Source organism: Doryrhamphus excisus, linkage group LG17 (assembly GCF_037039965.1).
Source record: "Doryrhamphus excisus strain RoL-2023G ecotype Guam linkage group LG17, RoL_Dexc_Guam_v1.1, whole genome shotgun sequence".
Taxonomy (NCBI): Eukaryota; Metazoa; Chordata; class Actinopteri; order Syngnathiformes; family Syngnathidae; genus Doryrhamphus; species Doryrhamphus excisus.
In genome coordinates, this window is record NC_136373.1 from 17,736,859 (window position 1) to 17,761,376 (window position 24,518).

General features: G+C 42.8%; 4 protein-coding genes across 5 annotated transcripts; all 4 read left to right on the forward strand.

Annotated features, from left to right (window-relative positions):
* The first annotated feature begins 127 nt into the window (after window positions 1-127).
* Window positions 128-1,724, forward strand: krtcap2 (keratinocyte associated protein 2). The gene is made up of 5 exons (XM_058084855.2): window positions 128-251; window positions 732-886; window positions 983-1,046; window positions 1,277-1,343; window positions 1,432-1,724. Exons 1-5 carry the CDS (start codon window positions 248-250, stop codon window positions 1,550-1,552), a joined length of 411 nt encoding a protein of 136 aa, XP_057940838.2. The 5' UTR covers window positions 128-247; the 3' UTR covers window positions 1,553-1,724.
* A 1,418-nt stretch (window positions 1,725-3,142) lies between these two features.
* LOC131137196 (protein S100-A1) lies at window positions 3,143-6,246 on the forward strand. Its single transcript, XM_058084858.2, has 3 exons — window positions 3,143-3,301; window positions 4,955-5,111; window positions 6,033-6,246. The coding sequence occupies exons 2-3, from the start codon at window positions 4,974-4,976 to the stop codon at window positions 6,189-6,191; spliced, it is 297 nt and encodes a 98-aa protein (XP_057940841.1). The 5' UTR covers window positions 3,143-3,301; window positions 4,955-4,973; the 3' UTR covers window positions 6,192-6,246.
* Window positions 6,247-10,914: 4,668 nt separating this feature from the next.
* Window positions 10,915-11,901, forward strand: LOC131137195 (uncharacterized). Its single transcript, XM_058084857.2, has 3 exons — window positions 10,915-11,078; window positions 11,280-11,441; window positions 11,531-11,901. The coding sequence occupies exons 2-3, from the start codon at window positions 11,310-11,312 to the stop codon at window positions 11,750-11,752; spliced, it is 354 nt and encodes a 117-aa protein (XP_057940840.2). The 5' UTR covers window positions 10,915-11,078; window positions 11,280-11,309; the 3' UTR covers window positions 11,753-11,901.
* Window positions 11,902-15,697: 3,796 nt separating this feature from the next.
* On the forward strand, window positions 15,698-24,247 carry snx27b (sorting nexin 27b). Of its 2 annotated transcripts, none has more exons than XR_013630095.1 (14): window positions 15,698-16,291; window positions 16,903-17,134; window positions 17,372-17,564; window positions 17,627-17,691; window positions 17,775-17,879; window positions 17,948-18,026; window positions 19,040-19,203; window positions 19,276-19,365; window positions 19,671-19,820; window positions 20,211-20,339; window positions 20,406-20,465; window positions 21,585-21,633; window positions 21,876-22,007; window positions 23,845-24,247. XR_013630095.1 is itself a non-coding variant. In XM_078797689.1 (14 exons), exons 1-13 carry the CDS (start codon window positions 15,972-15,974, stop codon window positions 21,969-21,971), a joined length of 1,746 nt encoding a protein of 581 aa, XP_078653815.1. In that variant the 5' UTR covers window positions 15,698-15,971; the 3' UTR covers window positions 21,972-22,007; window positions 23,845-24,247. The 2 variants fall into 2 exon arrangements, 1 of the variants encoding a protein (XP_078653815.1); XM_078797689.1 differs by having other exon boundaries at window positions 21,585-21,647.
* The last annotated feature ends 271 nt before the right edge of the window (window positions 24,248-24,518 follow it).

Sequence of the window (24,518 nt, forward strand, 5' to 3'; positions counted from 1 at the left end):
AAATATTTTTCTTCATTACAATTATACGTAATTATTTTTATTCATTATTTAGTAATTTTTTTTTTTGTATTTTATTTTCCGCATGATACGTGGTTCATTCGTGACCACGCCCACTGGTCCCACTTCTAATTTGTCCGGGTTGAATTTCCCTTCCGTTCCTAGCCCCAACAGTTCCCCATTGGGCTCGTTCGGCGAAGCTAAATTGAACTTTTTAAAATATAAATTAACAACAATTGAAACCGGAACCATGGGTATGTATTCCAGTCTTTATAACAACTGTGTACAAATGTCAAGGGTTTAATTAGTAAGTCAAAGTACAGTAGAATGGCTGCAAACCCCTATTGCTCAGGAGCTAGCTTGGAGAGAACGCTAGCTAGCTAGCTATGTATTTATACGTGTGTTTGATTTTTACATTGTTATTACCGAATTGTTGGTCAGTTAAGTTATTTTTGAGGTAAGATTCAGCACATTAAAATCTCGACTGTCAACTCACAGGCATCGGTTTGAAGCTAGCACTAGCTTAGCATCGGACTGTCAACTCAAAGGCATTGGCTTGAAGCTAGCATTAGCTTAGCTTTCCTCCAGAGCACTGACGTGTCATTACGTTACCGTGTTAGCTTATGCGTTCACTTTAAACACCCCGCCAAAAGTGATTTTACAATGAACTGGATAACTGTTTGTCATGGAACTTTAAAATGAAGTTTTAATGCTGGATGTTGTGCGTTTTGCAGCAGTAAACACAGGCACGTCCCTGGTGCTCTCCAGCCTGCTGTCAGTGTTGGTGTTTGCCGGCATGCAGATGTTCAGTAAACAGCTGGCCTCCGCTGAGTGGTTCACCATCCTGGGGGGCTTCCTGGGCTCGGTCCTGTTCATCTGCTCCCTCACGGTATCCTGGTCACAGCAGCCCCAGTCACCCATCACTGGACCCTTTTACTGTGCAGTTATTGAACGTTAATCAACTCACTTTGCATCTTTTCCTCAGGCGTTTAATAATCTGGAAAATGTGGTTTTTGGGAAGGGATTCCAAGCCAAGATTTTCCCAGAAAGTAAGTGACTTTGTTGACTTTCTTTGTCAGTACCAGGTTTGCATTGTGTTTGAGCACTGTAGTTACATATGTATGTAAACACGGATAAAGGGCACAATAGCACTGCTTTTCCAGCAGGGGGTATTAAAAGCACTTTTAAACTGTCTAACATTCCAGCAAAGGTGCTCAGGAATCGTATAAGTCATTCTCAAATGTGCTTTAATAATGTTACTAATTTGGCTCGCTTTCAGTTCTGCTGTGCCTGTGTCTGTCCCTGTTTGCATCCGGCCTGGTTCATCGGGTGTGTGTCACCACATGGTCGGTAAACCTCCGCCGGACACTTCACTCCCACGTTCTTGACTTTCTCTTTTTAAAATTATCTCGCTTACTCATTCTCCCCACGCAGCCTCATCTTCTCCCTCTTCGCCCTCTACTACATCAACAAGTTATCGGCCGCCCTCTATCAAGCGGCCGCGCCCGCTGTAGCGCCGGCCAAGGTGGCCACCAAGGGCAAGAGGAAGAACTAACGGATGGGGGAGGGGGAAAAAACATTACTCTCACATGCACATTTGGACTTTCATTGGATTATGTCAGGCCATAAAACAAACAAAAGAGAAATCCACATTCCATTGTCCAGATTACTGCACCCCATCCTGGTATTTGTATCCACACTTTTGTAATTAAACTCCATGAAAACCACTGAATGTGAAAGTGCCATCATAAAAAAAAAACATGCCTTACTTTGATTGGCAGGGAAACAAACTATTGACATGGACGGAAGCACTGACACACACATCTTCATCCCATCCTCCTCTTCCTGATTCTGCCGTTCGGTTCCAGGCTGATTTAGGGTGAAAGGTGGCCTGTCAGTCGCATCTTGAGCACTCTGTCAGCTATGCGAACCACTACATGACCACTTGGAAGGCCTCGTGGGCGTGCTTGGAGGGTTTTGGTTTGGAAGGACCCCGTCAGATAACATTGGGATGAAGCAGAGACCGTGATAAGCAGGTCCAACATCGGTGACCTCCGACCTAAGAAATCATTGCTGTCCAATCATCTGGTAAGAGTTTCAGATTTCTTTCAACTATGACAAATTTGATGGTCAAAAATTCATACACAAAATATTTTGTTACATTTACCCTAAAATATTTTTTAGTGTAATGTGGAACATTTTACATTTTATTTTCATGTCAAAAGACTTCCTGTAAGAGGTATAATAATTGTCAAAATATTAAGACAAAAAGTTGTAATTTCATGAGATGATGTAATGTAAAAACTGAGGGAAAATAATGTTATTTTAGTTGCATAAAGTTAAAATATTAAAGAAAGATGTCATTTTAAAAAAAAATCGAAAATATGAACAATAAAGTAGGGGCGTAATTTGGGGGAAATTAGGTTGCGCAAAATGTTCCAAGAAAAGAGTAAAAATATGGCAATAATGTCAGAATTATGAGCAGAAAATTGCAACAGTTGGGAAAATAAAAGTGAATTACTAGAATAAACTCAGTGTGAGGAAAAATATTGATGAAATATTAAAAAGTATACCTTTAAGAAACATTACAAACAAAATATACAAACTATAAAGTTGTAATTTTTGGGAAATTGGGTTGGGGAAAGTTATTAAATGATGGAAATAAAGTCAAAATATTACGGGCATAACAAAATTTAAAAACAGCAATTTATTGAGTATCTTGTAATATGAGAAATGGGGAAAATAAAGTCATTTTAGTTGCATAAAGTTAAAATATTAAAGAAAGATGCCATTTTTTAAAAAGTTGATGCTAATAATTAAAGCCCCCTTTTGCTTAATAAGCCTCTTTTTGTTTATTAAGTAATCCAAATTAGGTTAAATGTAACATTCAGCAAACAAATGGCCCATGTGCCGCATTTTGTACACCCCTGGTTTGGAGTATTACGTTGAAGTACTAGTATAATAAGTCTGGAAGTGGCTAATGATGCAGTAAAATATCTAAAAGAGACTAAAGTGTGCCAAAACTTGGATGGAAAAAGTCCGTCATGTCGGAATGAGAGCATAGTTGTGTACGTTGAAATGTCTGCAGGGTGGACTCGAACACTAAACGGGGAGGGATCATGTTTAAGCTTTTTTTTATTTAGCTTAAACTCCCTCCCACCAAGCCTCTTTCCTCATCCCCCTTCCATCTTCTTGTTCTTTCTGGGCGTCGCCCTGCCGACTATAAAAAGTAGAATAAACTGCCAGTGACTCCTTCACTCAACTCCGTCCTTCACGCCAAGTATCCTTCCTACTTCGCATCCTGGTGAGTTCCTTCTTCTTTACTTAGCGATGTTTTTTCATCGAGTTATGAATCCTGATTAGCGTTACTGCCACGTTTCAAGTAGTTCAAAGTACAGAAGAACCGCAGAAACGTTATTTTCTTAGGGTAACTGTACGCGTATTCGGATTTATTTGGCCGTTTGATCCAATGGGCGTGTGCTACTGTGCGTCATCGGGTGGTCTTCTGCGGCTTTGGCGCATGCCACCCCTTTGGTGCGACAAGTAGCGGCTGGCCCCAGCTTGCCTTCCTATCCTTTTGTTCAAGTTATTGCATTATTTTTTTAAGACATCCCCCCACATGCTGCGAAAAGGCGGATGTGGAGCAAAAGGGCAGCGGCCATGTGATAAGGATGTCCTTTGGGCCAGAACACTTCTTTGTCTAACACTCAAAGAATTTGCTCCAGTGCCAGTGAAAGCAAAAACCATATCCTCCCAACGGGAGTGTCTGTTTGTTTTAGCTGCAGATGTTATAACCTGCTGCAAATCTCCAGAGGACTCAAACAATGTAAACGTTTCATAGTAAACATTACCCCCATTAGTAGTATTATTCATGTAGTATATTCCATCAAATGCGGTACAACCCAATATTTTTACTACAAAGCATCTTCTCAGTTTGTCTCGGTGGTAGCAGTGTCACAGCCTCGGGCGCACGAGTGCTGCCGGCAATGGGGGAGCTGCGGTTCACTGAGCGGCAACATGAATTCTTGACTTTGACTAGTCGTGTATATTTACTATCCACTGACAAAGAGTCAACATAGATGGAAGCACGAGTGACTAGCGAAGCAGTGGTGGTTTCACCATAGTTTGGGGCGCACGAGTGCTGCCGGCAATGGGTGAGCTGCGGTTCACAGAGTGGAAACATGAATTCTTGAGTTTGACTCGTCGCGTATATTTACTACCTACTGACAAAGAGTCAACATACAGCCAGTATTGTCAACATAGCTGGAAGCACAAGTGACTAGCGAAGCAGTGGTTGTTGCACCGCAGTTCGGGGCGCACGAGTGCTGCCGGCAATGGGGAGCTGCGGTTCACTGAGTGGTAACATGAATTCTAACATGTACTCTGACATTGCAAAGCGGTTTTTTTTTCGCAGTATAGCTCATCATGGGAACTCTGTAGCAAGTAATTTTGGATATACTTTAGAGTAGTCACTGTATAGCTTGAACAGCCATGTACTGGATATAAATGAGTCAACACACGGCTAGTGTTGTCTATATAGCCGACAACATGAGTGAGTAGCAAAACAATGTTACGTTGGTGGTGGTTGTGTCACGGTATGGGGCTGCACGAGTGCTGCCAGCACTGGGGAGCTGTGGTTTATCAAGTGGAAAAATGAAATCCAACATGTACTGTGACATTGTGAAGCAGAAACTAGGCTACATGGAAGGGATCAAGTATGTTTCCTCCACCCCTGAACCTAAATGTGCACCTGTGGGGCTTCCCAAGGAAGGGAGGAAGTTGTGTAACGTCCACCCGTGATGGATTCCAGCATCAACCGCCACTGCGAGGAGTACTCTCTTGCGTTGCCAGATGTTTACACAGTAACGGCTGTGTGTTGATTGAGTTCCAGTACATGCATACTGCAAGCCGTACAATGCTAACAATGCTAAACATGCAACGATGTTCTTGTATTCAGCACATCCTAACCTGCAGCCATGACTGACTTGGAGAAATGCATGGAATCCCTCATCGCCATCTTCCACCGCTACGCCAAAGACGACGGCGAAGGCAAGACGCTCAGCAAAAAAGAACTGAAAAAGCTGATGGAGACCGAGTTACCCACCTTCCTCAAGGTCAGCGCCATCTCTCGACACCGTGTCTCCAGACCCCCCCCCCCATTATTTCCAAAATTTCAACTTCTTTTTTGCTTATTTTGTCTTGTAATTGTGACTTTATTTTGATAATATTTTGACTTTATTCTCATAATATTATAATGTTTCCTGCACTGTAATATTCCAAAAATCACATATTATAAGTTTTCTTAACAAAAAAAAATATTTTTTAAATTTTGCTGTTTTTTGTAGTTGTTAAATTCTATTTAAAAACAGCCATGTTCCACAAATGGTCCCCCAACCACACTTTGGACACCCCTGTATTTAGGTAAAATACTTCTGATTATGAACACTGCACGTGTTTTGCTTTTTTTTTTTGCAGCATTTTCTCCGAACAAAAGAGCTAACTGAACGAGCCTGTTTTTTAAGGAAAACAAACTCATGGCGAGACAAAGACTTGACTCATCTTAGAGACACACCGCCACACACGGCAGAGAAAGGACAGGAAGGATTGGTTGGAAGACACACATGAAGGAAATAACTAAAAAAAAAAAGGCACCATTCTTGTGTTTGATAGTCTTATATATTTATCTTACTATGTCAACTATATTGGATAATAGGAGTGTAAAAGTGACTATAGGGGTGTTATATCATGTCTACGGGGCTCTAATGTTAGAAAATGTATTTAGAAGTTTGTAAACAAGTTTTCAGGGCTCTAACTAAAAAAAAGTATGAACGGGAAGTGATGAACTGCAATAAACGAGGGATTACCGAATGTTGTTGTGGTCGAATCCAGGTTGTTTTATCGTGGAAATGTTGAGGTGTGAGTTTGACCCCGGAACGGATGATTTCTATGAGAATGATTTAGAATTGTTTAAAAAAAAATGTCTTTTGCATCTTGTGGCTCAAGCAAATCATCACTGGACATGTCTCGTTTTGCAGACTCAGAAGAACCCCAAAACGGTGGACTGCATCTTGGAGGACCTGGACCACAACAAAGACGAGAAGTTGGACTTTGAGGAGTTTCTCCCCCTGGTTGCAGGTCTCTCTTTGGCCTGCGAGAAGTGCTACGTGTTGCACCAGAAGAAGGGCAAACAGTAGAAGAAGACCTCTCGGTCTGCTCCACCACCATAAAGAAAGCTTTGATTGAACGTGACAGCTTCTGTCTGTCTCTTTATTTACGAGATGTTTTTGTTCCTGGAGGTGGAATGTTTCTTGAACACACCATGACATCATCGTAGTTCAGCGTGAATGAGAAATCACAACACAAGTCATCCTCGAATGCTTAGAAGATAACTTTTACTCATATCTCTTCTTTCAATCTCAGCGGTGTCCAAAGTGTGGCCCGAGCCATTTGCAGCCTGTGATTTGTTTTTTATTGGTCCGTGACATAGTCTAAAAATATCCTTTAACAAGAAACTATAAAAATTAAAGAATTACAGCAGTTTTTTTAAAGAATAAAGTCAAAAGAATATGCTACTAATGACATTTTAGTAGCATAAACTTGCAATATTAGAGGAAAATGTCTTTTTGTGAAGTTGGAATATTCAAAAGAAAGTTTACATGACAGGTCAAAATATTCTGGAATAATTATGAAAAAAAATACCAAAAGAAAGAAAAAGGTCACATTTTTTGTGACATACTACATGATATAACACTAATATTGGTTTGGATATGGAGGTTATTTTTATATTCTTCAATATTTACCAGCTTCGATTTAGTATTGATCCGATATTAAGCAAATACAGTCCAATATTGACAATTGAATGATTTTAATCAGAATAAAATAGAAGGAAAATAAGAATATACGTACTTATACTTATACTAGAATATTGTCTCATTGTCCCTAGAGCCCTCTTATGTCCAATGACAAATATATATAAATATAACAATAAACATAGAAGAGAAGTGAAAAACATCCAGTATCATTATATACACCAATTCTAGGACAGTATTGGACGATTTCCGTATAAAAATGGCGAAAACACTTTGCAGCCAGCAGCTACCCTCTCGTGCGGTGCGTGTAGTGTCTTGACCCACATAACATCTTTGGCAGTTTCTCCCTCCCACTTCATTCAAAACAAAAACAATCATGTCTGCCGCGTGGAACCGAATCACCGCCAGGACAAATACTAAGTGGCTAGCGTGGGTAGCACGTTAAAAAGTTGTAATACGGCATTTGAAGAACAACATCTGATGAGTATATTGTCAGTTTTGGAGCTAGCTAACGCACCGCCATTTGGCTAACACTCACCCAGACAGTCGGAAGGCTAAGCTAACTAAGCTAACAACCTGATAAAACATTCATTGAATTCATCGCCTTTCTCAGCCGTAAAAGACACCTGGTTCTCCTTCAAGGAGGCGTCTCATCCCGTGGAAGTCCTAAAAGTAAGTCAAATGTGTTTTTGTCTAAATGAAGGTGAGTTTATGGTCCCTTTATTGATTTATGTCACCAGTGACAGGGGTGCAGCCAGGAATTCTGGGTCCCATGAAAAACATAACATTGCTAAAGTTGTACTTAATTTTCTTAATGAAGAGGTAATAATTGCCACACTTTATTAATTAATGACTAATTTGATGAGTAATTACCTATTTTTTGTCCTACTGCCCTTTGACTTTTCCCATCTATATGGCACCCCTGCCCAATCACATATCAGAAATTAATTAAGAAATGTATAATTAATCGGACTGTACCATAGTTCACTTCCATCTTTGAAGCGATCTCAGATAGGATGATAAATTCATACTACGATGACTGGAATACTTGGTGATTGGGTGGTGTAAAGACCAGAATTATCCATATTGTCCTTCATTTTCCCCTTATTTTCAAATGCAACTGATTTTTAATTACACACTCAGGACTAGTAGGGTAGGAAGCAAAAACCGAACCTTTAGAACAAATTAAGATGGAAAAATCCAGTATCAAACACTAGAGTATGTGAACTGTACTAGCAGAGCAAAGGCATCGATAATAAACATAATTCATAAGAGCAACTTTAAAACCTCACAACAAAGGCATATACACGGAGGCAGCCGCTTGCTCATCTCGTGTTTCTACTCACGTCACACGCGTGGCCGCATGTTGCCAGGCGGGGTTTGTATGAGTCCCAAATATGTGCAAAAACATTGGCTAGACTGGACGCACCCTGCCTCATGCAGCAGAGAAAGGGCGGGGAGAGTTGGCAACAGTTAATCTAAGACTGCAAAGGAAGCTCAGCTCCCCCTAAATATATGTACTGCTGTGTGTACATTTCACTGACTAAGTATGCGCTAGAATACGACTCGCTTTTTTCCTGCCACTGGTTGCTTGGCAGGAACACAAACACGAGGAAGTACACCAAGGGCAGATCCCAATTTATTCAGGCACATTAGAGACTTCCTTCTGCTCCCATCAGGATGTACAGAAATCCTACCGCCCTTCAGGTCAAGTTAAATATATTTTTTAACAATATTTAAAAATATATATAAAAAATAAATAATATAATATTTAAAAAATATTATTATTAAATATATTATTAAATATATTTTTTATACTTTGAGCATAGAAACCTGTTTACGACCTTGGGAATACGATTAAAGCCCTGTAGACATGAAATAACACCCCTATAGTCACATTTACACTCATACTACCCAATAAAGTAGATATAATAAGAGTAAATAAGACACATTAGACATAAATAAGATAATGTAGACTCACATAGCCTGGCTTTGGGAGAGTTATTTTTTTTGTGCTCCTTTTTAACCAAAAGTTTCTATTGTCTGATCGATGTAATGCCTTATATTTGTATTTTAGTTTGTATTTCCATTTCTATTTAAAGATGCTTAAAAAATGCAAAAAATCTGTAAAATGTGCTTAAATATGCAGATTCTTGACTGATTATAATAAGTATATTTTTGAAAAACTGTGCCAATTTTCACAAAGTTCATTTCCTGATTGTGATCAGTCCCTTGAACAAACATAGCATGTTAGCCAGCGGTGCAGTCAACGAGAACATATGTCTCTTATCATCTGATGCACGCCCTCGGAGCACTGTGTACTTGTCTCTTAAAGAATTCCAAGCATGTGCTGGGTTGCCGTGGCAACCTTGTACAAACACTGCATCTGTAACGCTTGTGGAAGAATCCACTGCAAGAGCTCCAGCAAAAACCCCATGAACACACACAGGAAGTATTATTTGTACTTTAGCAGGTCGCAGAGAAGAAAACCAAACACTAGGTGGCAGCATTTCACCTAAAATGAGATTATGAGTCAAACAAAGTTGCTACTGTAGCGCCATTTTTTTTCCTCTCTCGCTCTGCTTTGCTATTTGTGGTATTTAAAAAGCTCCCACAAGACCTCCAAACCCGTGGTCATCAATAACGCCATTCTTGGTGAGTCTCTCTGCCACCAATAACATGTATTATTTATAGTAAATAATACTTTCGGAACATCCAGCTATCATTTTCTGCTCACATATCAGGGATATGTGAGCAGGGAAGTCCAGATTTCCCTCTCCTTGGCTACTTCCTAGGAAGTCATTGGCTGAATCCCAATTCAGGCCCTTACCTTCGTGTTACCTCTTCTTCTACCCCTTAAAACCTAGGGACAAAGGGAAGAATTCACCATAAGAAATAGGATAACACTTGATTATTATTACATCATCACCCTTCACTGCATAGGCGGATGACATATTTACTATCATAAAGTAAGGTGCGTACATTTCTAGGTTATGTCAATGTCATATTGCATACCTCACCCCAATAACTGTGATATTTATTGCAACAGCTAATAAATAACAGCTTACAACGTCCCTGTTTTGGCCTCGCTCTCTGCCTGTTGTTGATGTTCTCTCTCAGATTGTCTTGTAAGACGTCCACAGTGGCGTTTTATTGCATTCCACACTTCCATGCCGGGACTGCAGCTTTTGAATATGTCCCGGAATGCCTGCAGGAATGATCCATTTGCATGACTGGTGGGTGTGGGACTTCCTGTCTTTATGAGAGTGATAGAAGTTTTGCACCCTGCAAAACGTGCCTCAAAAAATTGATTGGTGCAGCATTTGGTGCCGAGTACATGGCAGGGTGTGGTGCGTTTGAGGCTCGCCATGTGATCATCCGTGAGGCAGCGGCTATCGCCCAGACCCTAGCTCCAGTGGCGTTTGAGACCCCTGGTCATGACCATGGTCCAGCACCCCATACTCCCAACCGGACTGTCCAATGCCTTCTCCAAATTCACAGATCTGCATGTGGACTGGATGGGCAGACTCCCATGTACCCACAAGGACCCTGCCGAGAGAGTTGAACTGGGCATTTTGGACCAATGAAGTCAGATCGGATCATTTCTCTTACACAATGCTTCAAAACCAGGTGAACTTAAAGACCCCGAAGCTCAATACCTGATGACATATAGACAGATCGATGTGACAGCTTCGTATGTGATAGCTTTGTATGTCGTGTTTGCAGTAGTTGACACATGGTACTGGTATTTATGAGGCGTACCAACAAGCTGTTCCACTGTACTACAGGTTTTACTGGGGTTCTTTGTTGCTGTGACAACAAAACCCTCAAGGCGTTAAGGGGGTCCACACATGGACATTCTTTTATTTTTTTGGATATTCAAAATATTCAATTTTTACCAATTTGTTCCCATATGATGACTGTCATCATCATATTTAGGATTGGAAATATATACAATATACTTTTGGATCTTATTCCAAAGATCCTAGTGTATTATTTATTGTGTACATGCTCCTTCAATGTATAGCATCACCGTATAGACGCACCGAACTAAACCAGACAATGCAGCAGTGTTCTCACCCATGTGGATCAGCTAAATCCAAACCACACAGAGACACAACAGGACCGGTGGAACCTGTCTGGGTGGAGTGTGACAACTCATTTTTCAGGACGGGTAAAGTACGGCTGTACTGACCGTATAAGAGGAGGCTGGTTGTTCCGTCCGACGTCTCATTCTTGGAGAACCAGATAAAATCTTTTGTGCATTTAAGGGTGAGTATCTCCGCTATCACTCCCTCTACCTATCTACCTATCTACCTATCTACCTACCTACCTACCTACCAAGCTAATTGTAATCCTAAAACCTGAATCTAACCCTACCTGGTCGATTAACGGCTGTGCATATTTACAATACACTGCATTTTTGCTTTGAAGTACTTTTGTCTTTAAAAGTCTGCGTTTCCGCTGCTGCAGCAACAGACGGTCGACCCTCCTCGAGAAGCCATGAAGAATGTTTTGAAAGTCTTTGACACATTGGAGGAACTCTTCGAGCAGCACTGCGGCGATGACGACACAATGAGCAAGGATGAGTTCAAGGTCCTGGTGGAGGAGGGACTCAAGGACCACAACCTTGAAGTAAGTGAGAAAAAAAAAAAACAACACAAGCACATCCCAGTGGCAGGTTGTTCCGTGGAATGGCGTCTGAACGTGTTGGTGTCTGGCAGGAGAAACTCGACATAAGCGACGTGGACGAGGTTTTTGCCTCTCTGGACAAGAACTCAGACGGCCAGCTCACCTTGGCTGAGTTCCTCAGATGCATCAGCCTCATATGTGCGGCTCGCCGCAAAAGGCGAGGTCGGCTGGGCCGAGGGAAGCGGGGCAGGGGCGGCAAGGGTGGCCGGGGGAAAAAGGATAACGGGAGCGAAGATGAAGAAGATGATGAATGAATATGTCATCCATTAGAGTGAAACATTGAATCATATATCATCAACATAATCCTCTGGCTTCGTCTATGTGGGATTTATGACCAGCATCCATGTTTCTTCTGTATGCAACATTGGTTCTGTATGTTTAAAGAACATGAAAATTGATCCTATTGTCATCTTGTCTTTTTATTTCGTCTCCATTCAATTACAATTACAATTACATGCAATCACCTTGTCACCTCATTTCATGTCGTTATCGTACCGTCTCATACCACAGTGGGGTACGGGGTATGGACCAGGGGGGTCCAAAGTGCGGCCCAAGACAACAGAAAAAATGTGCAGTAAATTTTCCAAGACTAAAGTACCTCTATAAGAATAATATTGTAATATTACGAGGAAAAATAACATCATTTTAGTCAAATAAACCTGAACGTAATATTCACCAAATTTAAAAAAAAAGTCTCATTGTACAAGAAGGTACACATCTAGAGTAGTTATTGAAGAACTTATGAGGAACTAATGAGTGGTGGTTAGGGTTAGGTAGGTTCCTTCTGAGCTCCTCACTTCTCCCGGTTGCTCTTCTTGCGGAGGTAAAAAACTGAAACTTGAAAACGTCTGTTGGGATGAAGCGGGATGATTTGAATGAAATGAGGTGAGAGTTGAGATGAGCGCAAGGAGAAGCTCCTGTTCCAAAGTCACCTGGATGGTCTATCCAATTATTGACACATGGGTATCTAAAAAAGCATCACACTCCAGCCAGACTGGTTTTCATGTTTTTGTGCCTCCGGCAATGAAAGTGCAACCAGGAGTGAGGGCAGTAAAGGAATCAAACCTTCATTTTCAAACAAACATCCTTTTTGGATATGATATATGACATGATGGTGGTTAGCATGTAGGCTACACAGTCAGGAGGTTGTGAAGACCTGGGTTCCAATCTCTGTGTGGAGTTTGCATGTTCTCCCCGTGCATGGGTGGCTTTTCTCCGGGTACTCTGGTTTCCTCCGCAAGGATTCCGGTCACTAGGTGGCAGTGATGAGCAAAAACATTGAGGCATTACCTGACATGTTACTACCTTAACACTGCATGAAAAAAAATCTCCTGTTGGTGTGGAAGTGGTACATTTTTTGGCTTCTTAAGTTCAGAATAAATTTGAGGCTAACTGGTTAGCTTGCAAGTGTTGTGCAATGTGATGTAAACGATGACTCATTGGAGTAAAGGTAAATATTTGTGTAGATTTCATGTCTACAAGGCTTGTTTGCAATAAATTGCCTTTATGTCTGACTCCCATTTCTCTACTTAGAACCTCCTGAAGACCCAAATGAGAGCAAATTCCGAATTTGACCAGTATTGCAACTCTTCCTAGTGGTGTTGTATTACTGGGTGTGCGTGCAAATCTCGTTGTAATTGTAGCAAAGGACCAAAGTCCCGGCCCGGTCCTGCATGTGATAACCTGCTACAGACAGGAACAGACGAGGTGTGTCTGAGACTAAATATGACAAACACCAGCTCATGCCCGTACGCGGTGCTAATGGCTCTACGCTTGAGTAACTTCTTTTTTTTTCTGCATATTTACCAACCAAGGGCGGGGCGGCAGGTTAAGTCTTTGCCCGCATGGCTAAAAAAGTGTTGAACTTCAGGGAGTGTCGGGGTGAAAAATGGGAATTGATGGTTAAGAATGCGGTTCGTCGTGTGTAGTAGGCGTGCCACAAGGTCTTCCGAGATTGAAACATGGAATGATGATAGTATCAGGATATTGCCATGTGTATTGGGTTCTTCCATAGAACAACGGCATGAAGGGAGTGAGCCCTTTTGTCAGTCAGTGTCTTTGCTGCTGTAGCATACACACTTAGCGAGAAGCAATGCAAGGTAACAGTAGAAATGATTGCAATATGTTGTCCTATTTTTTTATCGTATTGTCGTCTTGCGTATAATTTCGTCTCGTGTTTGGTTTGATTGTTGATTCATCGTGTTTTGAAGCAAATGACGATGGCTGTTGACGTCAGCTCGGGGTCCCATTCATGCAGACCTCCACTACGGGGCCACACCTCCAGGAAGCATTGTTGTGATCAATGCAACATAGCCTCCAGTGCGTAGCATTGTTATGATCATTGAATGTATACAGATTTCACAAATATGCTTGATGCTTGATGTTTGGGAAGAAATGATCCGAGTGGGGCTGCACCCACGGTAGACAACACCCAAGCATAAGTTCCAACTTGTGATATCTTAACCACAGGCCACATGTCTCGGGTGGTGTCTTATTTCGAGGGTGTGTCTATTCTACATTCGGCATATAAAAGTTTGGCATCTTTGAAGATTTGCTCTGTTCGCCTCAGTCATATTTTGGACTCTACGGAAAGTCACGCTACTTTGGTGAGTGGAGATTTATAAGTACAGCTTTTTCTGGCACGCTAGTACTAGCTTTGTGGTATGTTTGTTTGCTTCCTCCTGGGGGGGGGAAATCATTAATGTTCTATTTTAACACGGAAGGAAAACAGAGCAGTGAGGGATATTTTCTACTTACAGTCAACATGAGCGCAGAGCCTCCCAAGGTGATATGTGGAATGCTGATGCTCCAGCAAGCCTTCTACGAACATGCAAAAAAAAGGGGAGACCGGACCGTCTTGACCAATGCAGAATTTGCTGAGATGCTCCGCAAAGAATGCTGCGTTGAGGTAGGGAAAAAAAAAACAATCCCGTGGTGAATCAAGTTTGGGCATTTGATCTGTTATTTTCCTTTGCGTAGCTCCAGGACAGTCAGCAGAAGGAGGACTTCTTCAAGAAGCTAGACTTCGACGGGGACGGCTTCATCGACTTCCAGGAGTTTTGTGTTCAAATGGCAACCTTTATGATGCTAATGGGGCCAGACAAATAAAGCACAACGCAAGAGGAAAAGCAGCATATGGAAGATCTTTGACTTTGTTTCAACAGCACAGCGCTCTTGTAATGCAGTGTGAAAAAAAAAAAAAATCAGGCGTGACCCCTCTGCTCTGTCCCCGTGCTCCCATGGCATATTTTAAAATAACTTTTATGTTTGGTGTTTTTTCTGTACTTTTGTTTTGCTTCTTTTCATTTGGTTTTAGGTGTAGACAGGTGTTGGTTGTGTACTTTTTTCAACAGGTTAGACAGAGGAAATATATATGAACTATTTGCTGAGGTGAACGAGGAAATGCCACCGCCTTGCATAAACTCAGTGCATCTCAAATAGTGGGGCGGGCCCCCCCCGGGGGGGGGGGAGTGGTTGACTGTCTGGTGGGCCGTGAGAGGCAGGGAGTATTTTCGGTGTTAGTGCAGACCTGCCGGAATTTACAAATTCATAGTACATGCACTTCACGACTCTCTATTTTGTTGCATTTTCCTGGTTTCAGTTTCAAGTTCAGTCAGTACTGTACAGATAATACTTTCCTAATACTATTCCAAAACGGGGGGCGGGAAAACATTTCTGACCCCTTAGGGACAAGTCACCCTGACCACTTGACGAGTCTGGTGTCAGCTAGCATACTCTATGAAATGCTGTAACTAGCATACTGTAACTGTTAGCATGCTAACACCTAGCATGATAGCACTAAGTATCTATATAAGTTGAGAAAATGGCTAAAATGTTAACATGCTGATGTTAGCATGTTAACAGCACTTGTATGCTAACAGCTAGCATGATAACATGAAGTATATATGTAAGTATATACTTATGACAGTGTTTGAAAATAATTGTTAGCATGTTAACACCTAACATAAAACATTAAGTGTTTATGTGACTTCATACCTATGACAATGGTTAACAATAATAACGTGCTAATTGTTAGCATGTTAACACCTAAGATAAAACACTATGACAAAGATGAGAAAGTCGCTCTGTTATCATGCTAACACCCAGCATGCTAGTATGTAAGAAAACGGCTAAAAAGACGACATGCCAACTCTTCCTGGATGTCTTCTTCTATTGGGTTGAACAGTCTGTTTATTAGTTGGGCACTGCTGCCACCTAGCGACAGACTTGTGTATTATTCAAGCATGCAGGCAGTTTTGTGGAGGCGCTCTAGCGTCACACAACCGAAGAGGATTTGCAAAGGGACAGCTAGCTTCCCAGCTAGCCTCGTGAATTATCGGCTTCTGTCGGCATTTTCCGGTCTCCGACCAGCCAGCACAGCCGATTAGCTTGCTGCTCCTGTCCAGCTAACGTCAGTCCGCCGCTCATTCAATGTCTTCGCTACCCGGGCGGATGGCACGCACGGTGTGACAAATGGCGGATGTCGAGGGGCAAGACTTTTCCGCGTCGCACCCTCAACATTCAGCCAGTAACGGCACCGGGAGCGGCGACGTTACACCGGACGCCGGTGGCGGCTTCCCGGGCACCACCGTGACTTCGGGCCCGCGGCTAATCCGAATAGTGAAGTCAGACTCGGGCTACGGCTTCAACGTGCGGGGCCAAGTCTGTGAAGGGGGTCAACTCCGGAGCATTAACGGGGAACTGTACGCTCCGCTGCAGCATGTCAGCGCCGTTCTACCGGGGGGTGCCGCCGACCGAGCCGGTATATCGAAGGGGGACAGGATCCTAGAAGTGTAAGTGGATTTGCTTTGGTTTGTTTGGGGTGTTGGTGGTTTTAAAGTCACGTGATGAAGCTGTAATGGCGGGATGAAAGGCAACGGTTGTGCGAGCTTGATAAGGGCTGGCTTGTTTGTGCCCTGAACGCATCATTCGGCATTCATGTCACACCATAACATACTTCACTGCATCAGCATCGCCATGTTAGATTTGCCACAAAGCCCATATGTATGCATGGATACCGGTGCTTATGTTTGCTTCTGTTGCCATGGAGACGGGCGTGCAGCATCTGCATCACAAGTGGTGGTGCTTAGTGTGTGAGAAGGTGGATTTAAGGTATGCAGGAAAAAAAGAAGTCTGTTTACTTCCATTCCTGATTGGCTCGGTTCTGGGTATGCTGCCGTCTCATTGGCCGGTTTGTCAATGGATGGCCCACAGTAACCTGGCAGTTTGGTGACCCCATTATTTCTGCGTGTGCAGCTGTACAAGTAGAAACCTATATAGTAAAGTCAAACTATTATTGGAATTAAGTCATTATTATAAGAAGAAAGTCAAAATTCTTGGAAAAAAATGAAAAACACATTCAGATTTTCTCCCATCAACTGCTTCTGTGTCCAATTTCAAACAGGAACGGAGTGAATGTGGAAGGCGCGACGCACAAGCAGGTGGTGGACCTGATCCGGGCCGGGCAGAAGGAGCTGGTTCTCGCCGTGCTCTCAGTCCCGCCTCAGGAGGCGGACTGCCTGGATCCAGGAGACGACGGCACATCCCAGTCCTGCTACGACTACTTGGACAAGCAGGCCGTGCCCATCTCAGTGCCCAGCTACAAACACACGGAGCTCCACCAGGAGAAGTTTGTGGTAGGCGTGTGCATCTTTTCACCACGCGAGGACAACGCCATACATATGTGCGGTCGTCCTTTGTTTCAAAAAATAACTTGTGTTTGTTTGTGGTTGACTATGGCTTATTATCAGTCAAAAATATTGAAAGACAAGTTATATATATGCAGGGGGGAAAAGGTCTCCTCTCATTCCATGTGGAAGTGGTACGATTTAAAAAAATGATAAACTCAAATACAAACATTTTCATCCCTGCAGGTATATAACGTCCACATGGCGGGAAGGCAGCTGTGCGCCAAACGCTACAGAGAGTTTGTCATTCTTCACCAAAACCTGAAAAGAGATTTTGTCAACTTCACGTTCCCCAAGCTCCCCGGGAAGTGGCCTTTTTCCCTGTCGGAGCAGCAGCTGGATGCACGGCGCCGAGGCTTGGAGGAATATCTAGAACGAGGTGAGAAGGTTCCCTGGGTCCATCTATGAGCTGATACTGACTGACTACGCTTGGATCTGTAGTGTGCTCCGTGAGGGTGATTGGGGAAAGCGACATCATGCAGGAGTTCCTGTCCGAGCCGGATGAGGTAAAAAAAAAAAAAAAAAAAAAAATAGGAACGATGACGCTGTTTGTGTCTTTAGATGTTTCCTCACGACGTCTTTTCCCCAGAACTACAACGGCGTGTGGGATGTGGAGTTGAGGATAGCCATGCCCGATAAGACCACACTCACTGTGCGTGTTCACAAAAATTCCACCACGGACCACGTCTACCAGGTACCAAAGCCCCCTTCAAGGACCCCGTCATCCGACATGCTTTACCAACCCCAGTCTTCGTATTCCAGGCTGTGGTCATGAAACTCGGGATGGACAGCAGCACGGCCAGCTACTTTGCCCTGTTCGAGGTCATCAACCACACTTTCTGTGAGTTGGACACCTTTTCCGAATCCGATGGTTTTCCCCACACAACAGGAAGTATGTCTTGCCTTACGCCAACCAGGGGGGTCCAAACTTTTCCACATAGAGCCACATAGTGAAAAATGAAAGATATGTTAAGATGTTATATATATTTCAGGAAACGCTACATCTCATCTTTATGGTATTGGTCAAGGACTTTTATTAGCATCTACTTTTTGATCTTTTTTGCAGTTTTTTTTTTAATTTTTCAAAATATTTCAACTTTGTTCCTAAATAATTTTTCTTCTTGTAATATTTAGACTTTGGATATATTAGGATACTCTCTACAAACCCCATTACAAACTTTGTGTGACTGCACTGCAGAGGCTTGAGAGACGGGGCTTTAGACCAACATCAAACTCCTTCCTGAAAAATCCCCCCCCCCTCCCCCGTTTGACCAAATAGCTGTCCTTGGCTATGCCTGCTGGTAACTAGTGGCTCGTAACCCAAATTTTAACGCGGTTGAAAGCAAAAAACTCATTCATCTACGTAAGAAACACTTAGTTGGAATACTTGTATTCCAAGATACCACTGTATAAAGGACAATAAAAAAATAGCTGATTAATACACTATGATACTAAAATGACATTTTCCTCATACATATTACATTATATTTTATTCTTGTAAAATTGCAACTTCATCAGAATCAAACTTGTAAAATTTTTTGTGTTTTTTTTTACCAGAAAAGTGCATTAGCCGCAAGTTGAAAAAACTGAAAAAAACATTTTATGCCATTTTTGGGTGCTTCTCAGGCCCCTAATGCGTGTGTGTGAGGTTTCCCGTGTTTTTCTTCAAAAAAAAAAAATTGTAACGTTTCCAAAAATCACAACTTTATTTGTTTGTTTCTCACTAAAATGATATCATCGATAAAATTACAGCCATTCCTCATAATATTGATTTGACATTATTCTTGTGAAATGACTCGTTGTAGCACTTTGGAAGTTCTACCCTCACCTTCACGTGTCGCTCTCGTTGTTCAGTACGCAAGCTTGCCCCCAACGAGTTCCCCCACAAGCTCTACGTGCAGAACTACACCTCCGCCATCCCGGGAACCTGCCTCACCCTGCGTAAGTGGCTCTTCACGACTGAGGAGGAGATCTTGCTCAATGACAACCAGCTTGCCGTCTGCTTCTTCTTCCACCAGGTGTGTTCAAGTCTGTAATTATTTCTCTTTCTTTCTCGCTCGCTCTCTAAATGGATCCTCTATGTTTTTCAGGCCGTGGAGGATGTGATTAAAGGTTACATCAAAGTAGAGGAGAAGTCCTACCAGCTGCAGAAGCTGGCAGAGCAGAAGAAGATGTCTGGGGTAGGAAATATTAATACCTACATATTTACATTCTTAAATCTCTCACTGTTTAGGACTGAGCTCACTATTTGGCAAGAGGTGCATACACATAGTATATACTGTACACTACTCACTAAAGGTTTGGGATATTTTAGGGTGGAATTAGGACCCCCCCTGATATAGACAGAATTGTTCAACAGCAGTATGGGATACATATACTACATAGTAATACTACATAGTAATGATACAAGGCACCATAACCTTGACATGGTGTGTTTAAGGAAGTGAGTTTGACACCATCCAACACTTCTTCTCGCGTCTCCTAGTATCTGAATTTGTTGAGGGGCTGCCAAGGCTACAATGAAATCCTGTTCCCTCACTGCTCCTGCAACTCCAGACGTAAAGGCCACGTCATGGCGGCCATCAGCATTCAACACTTTAAGCTGCACGCCTGCACCGAGGAGGGGACCGTTGAGGTAAGACCAGCTTCGTCTGGAGTTTATGGAGGTCTGGAGGTATAAACACACACACGCTAACCCTTCATTAGGCGCAGCTGCACATTGGAATGAGATGGTTGGGCCAAAGCCTTAAATAGAGCTCTCCTCCTGTAGTGGCCCTCCCCTCCTCCTCTCTAATTGATAGATGCCATACCCCTCTACTACCCCCCCCCCCGATTAACATGAAAGGTGCAGCTGACTCCATTTTATTTCTCTTGACGGGAGGCAGTGGTCCTCAGCTTAATGGAATAAGTAGCTTATTTTTAGTCTCACTGCCATTTCTTCTATTTGTATTTTTAAGCTGTACTCAGAACCTCCTTAAGATCCAACAGTGCCAAATGTCCCTTAGCCAGTCCATTGTGTGTTCAGAACCAGGTGATAGCCTTTGAGTGGGGGGACATGCAGCGGTGGGACACGGACGAGGAGAGCCTAGCCTTTTGCTTTGAGTACGCACGAGGGGAGAAGAAACCCCGCTGGGTGAAGATCTTTACACCTTACGTGAGTCAGCGGCCATTTTTTCGAGTCGTGTCCCATCAGGAACCAACCTCTGGTCTGCTCTTCCAGTTCAACTACATGCATGAATGCTTCGAGAGGGTTTTCTGTGAACTCAAGTGGAGGAAGGAGGTAAGACCAGTCCGCTTGGCCATGCGCTTTTAATGAGCTTGGCACATAAATATAGAGTAGTTACTAAGGAACCATAGAACTAATGACTAAGGCACATACATTTAGAGTAGTTACTGCGGAACTAATGACTAAGGCACATACATTTAGAGTAGTTACTGAAGAACTAATGAGGGACTAATGACTAAGGCACATGTATTTAGAGTAGTTACTGAGGAACTAATGAGGGACTAATGACTAAGGCACATGTATTTAAAGTAGTTACTGGGGAAGTAATGACTAAGGCACATACATTTAGAGTAGTTACTGAAGAACTAATGAGGGACTAATGACTAAGGCACATACATTTAGAGTAGTTACTGCGGAGCTAATGACTAAGGCACATACATATAGAGTAGTTACTGAGGAACTAATGACTAAGGCACATACATTTTGAGTAGTTACTGAGGAACTAATGACTATGGAACATTTAGAGTAGTTACTGAAGAACTAATGAGGGACTAATGACTAAGGCACATACATTTAGAGTAGTTACTGCGGAACTAATGACTAAGGCACATACATTTAGAGTAGTTACTGCGGAACTAATGACTAAGGCACATACATTTAGAGTAGTTACCGAATAACTAATGAGGGACTAATGACGAAGGCACATACATTTAGAGTAGTTACTGCGGAACTAATGACTAAGGCACATACATATAGAGTAGTTACTGAGGTACTAATGACTAAGGCACATACATTTTGAGTAGTTACTGAAGAACTAATGACTAAGGCACATACATTTAGAGTAGTTACCGAAGAACTAATGAGGGACTAATGACTAAGGCACATACATTTAGAGTAGTTACTGCGGAACTAATGACTAAGGCACATACATATAGAGTAGTTACTGAGGTACTAATGACTAAGGCACATACATTTTGAGTAGTTACTGAGGAACTAATGACTAAGGCACATACATTTAGAGTAGTTACCGAAGAACTAATGAGGGACTAATGACTAAGGCACATGCATTTAGAGTAGTTACTGAGGAACTAATGACTAAGGCACATACATTTAGAGTAGTTACTGAGTAGTTACTCTAATGAAGTCATCTCCATGCGTCCCATATATCCACAGGTGGAGCAGGAGGCGACGGACAAAGACAACAAGAATTGCACCAACGACGGTATGTGTGGCAAGGTAAAGCTCTGCCTGCCTCCGTCACCTTTACATGCTCCATTTTATCTTCTTGTTTAGTTAAAGTGTGTTGGCGAACTAGCTTATTAAATAGCACATCCTGGCTGCTATTTACAGTGTTTGTTGTTTTTTACAGCGTCCTTGTTCCTCCTGAAGCCAAAACCTACCCAAAGTCAATTCCGCGACGGCATTAACGCCTTCCTGAATCTTTCTTCCCCTCGTTTGTCGCAGAATATTTTCCAGCTGCTGAGGCACCGAAGGGATGGAGTCACCCACCCAGAGGGGTCCTTACCTGCTGACCACCCGCCGGCGTCCCCGCCCAGCTAAGCCCGCCACTCGTGTAAATGGAAGGGACTCTCCACAGTAAGTCAGCATTCTCGCTCCTCTCCACGCCCGAACGTCATGTGACCCAGCAGGCATCTGCGAAAGAACAAAACGCGTAGAGAACATAAAACGTGCATCAGGAAGGACGTAGCGGACGGCTCTCGCTGGAATGTAAACAAACCGAGGTAAGACGGCCTCACGGACGAAGACGATGGAGGATGACCACAGGGATCACCACGCGGTTCTAAAGGTGCAATACGAGCGAGTATAATATTTATTTGACAGTGGGTTGCCCACTGGGGGGGGGGGGGTTACACTTGGAGATGCAGAGCCTTCATCCCGAGACTCAACGATTGGTCGGCAAAATAAATTAAAACCGAACGGCCAAAACCTAAAATGCTGTTCTTTAATAAAATGGAATATACAGCATTTCAAGAAATGCTGCAAATGTTTGACAGACTGAGAGGAAATACAACTTTACAGAGTGAAAGGAGTAAACCTATAAAATAAATATTGCATTATTATGAGATATTATTATCATAACATCAGCGGTTTATTTGGTTTCAAAAAATATAAAAACAAAAAATAATATTTTTTAGCATCACTTATTTTGGGACAATTAATTTTTTAAACATTTTCTTACCATATTAGTGTTAAAATCTCGACACATGTTACCGTTACATCACCACTTTTGCAAAATAGGGGCCCTTTAACCTCTATTCCGACCTTTATTCTCACTTGCAAAAGTGCTCCAAATGTGTTGGATTGTGGAGTCACCCCGCATGATTTCAGTTGGTTCATTCCAGAACTTGATTTGACTGATTCTTTAGTTTGATTTTTAAGCAGGGCAAACCTGCTAGAGTGTTCTAAGATGGGTTTGACTGACACTTGACTTAGCGTGGCCAATCCTCTACTTCCTTAGTCTGCTTAGTCAAGGCTGACCCAGACGCAGTACCCTGACCGTACAGCAGGGGTCCTCCTCCTCCTCCTTCCTCCTTCCTGCCAGTGATTACTTTTGGCTCCCATGAGCTCCCACAGGATTTATAATCGGCCTTAATTCAAAGGTAGCACTTATTTATGGCTGCGGACGGTTCCTCGCTCTGCGGGTAAAACCTTCCGTGCCCTCTGATGTCAGGCGTCGTGGGACAAAGCTTTTACTAAGCGCTGCATCAATTCCTGCTAAATGTGATGCTTTCTACGTTGCGTATCGAATAAGGGCTGAACACAGCGTCTAATTGGTCATCATTGATAGCCTGCTGCTGGTCTGGTCCCTTTCGGGATGACAAATGTAATAAGATGAAACTAATCTTATTATTCAAACCTGACGCACAACAACAGCATTTGGCTCATGAAGTATGAATGTATATTTATTGATTTGTTGTCATACGGATTGAAACGTTAGCGTGGGAAAGTGAACTTCTTGTCATCATCTTTTCTTGGAGGTCCAGACTTGGATCTCACCGCACATGCTGTGAAGCGTGGGTTCTCAAACTGTGGCACGAGTGCCCTTGGTAGACATCTCTAGCTTTTGCCAGAGACGCAAAGAGAAAATGTATTTGTGGCAGCCCGCCATGGACACATTTGGACCGCTACAAATAGATCGGTCGCCACCTGTTTGGTCTGGCCGCTCATGAACACATGCTAATGGGACTGTCTGTGAATGTAGCGTGGTGCTTTCTTAGCCCACCTCGTTCTTACGGTACCTGGTCTGCCATGGGAATAAGAAGACGTAGCAGGAGGGATCTCTTTTGCCAACGCTAGTTAGTATTCAGACCAACATGAAGGCTCGTATGAATTGTTGAAGGACAAATTGTAAAGTATTCTTTGAAATAAAGCGACGGTTACGTTCTCTTGTTGTGTTTTGTTTGGTAAAAAGGTGGATTGGGAACGCTTAGCCGGCTCCTCCAACGGGATCGATCCAGTTCGGATGATCTTCCACCAGTTCTCCCACTCTCTGTCCAATTTTCCTTTCCCATCGGCGTCCTTTCATGAGCAGCCGTATCGCGTATCGACCGGCGTCATCTCCCCGTAGCTGCGTAACGAAGGACATTGGATTGCTGGCAAAGCATCCGGGATGATCTCGGGACACGCCGCTTTTGGAACACGTCACCCAACGGGAGACCATCAGTCTTACAGACTTCCTGCTGGAGGGCGTGGAAGCCTCCAGACGACGCCTCTGGATCGATGTGATGATGGATTGGTGGCCATTGTGTCACCTTATTGAAGAAAACGCCCTTTTCCTTTAATAAATGATCTTTGATGATTGTGGAAATATATAAGTTTCTATTGTATTCATATTATCCTAGTATCAACATGAATATAATATATCAAAAAGTAATAATATCTAAAGCCTTTACCTCTCATTGCAGTGACCCGGAGAGATGCGTCTGCGTCAAAATGGGGACCGTCTTACATTCGGGTCAGGTAACGTGACTTAACGGGGGTGACCACGGCGGCGCTCGCCTTCCTCTCTCTTCGTTTCCCAAAATATGACGCACCTTAACGTCTCCCAACGAGCGTAGGAGGTTATTCGGCTTTACGATTTCATCT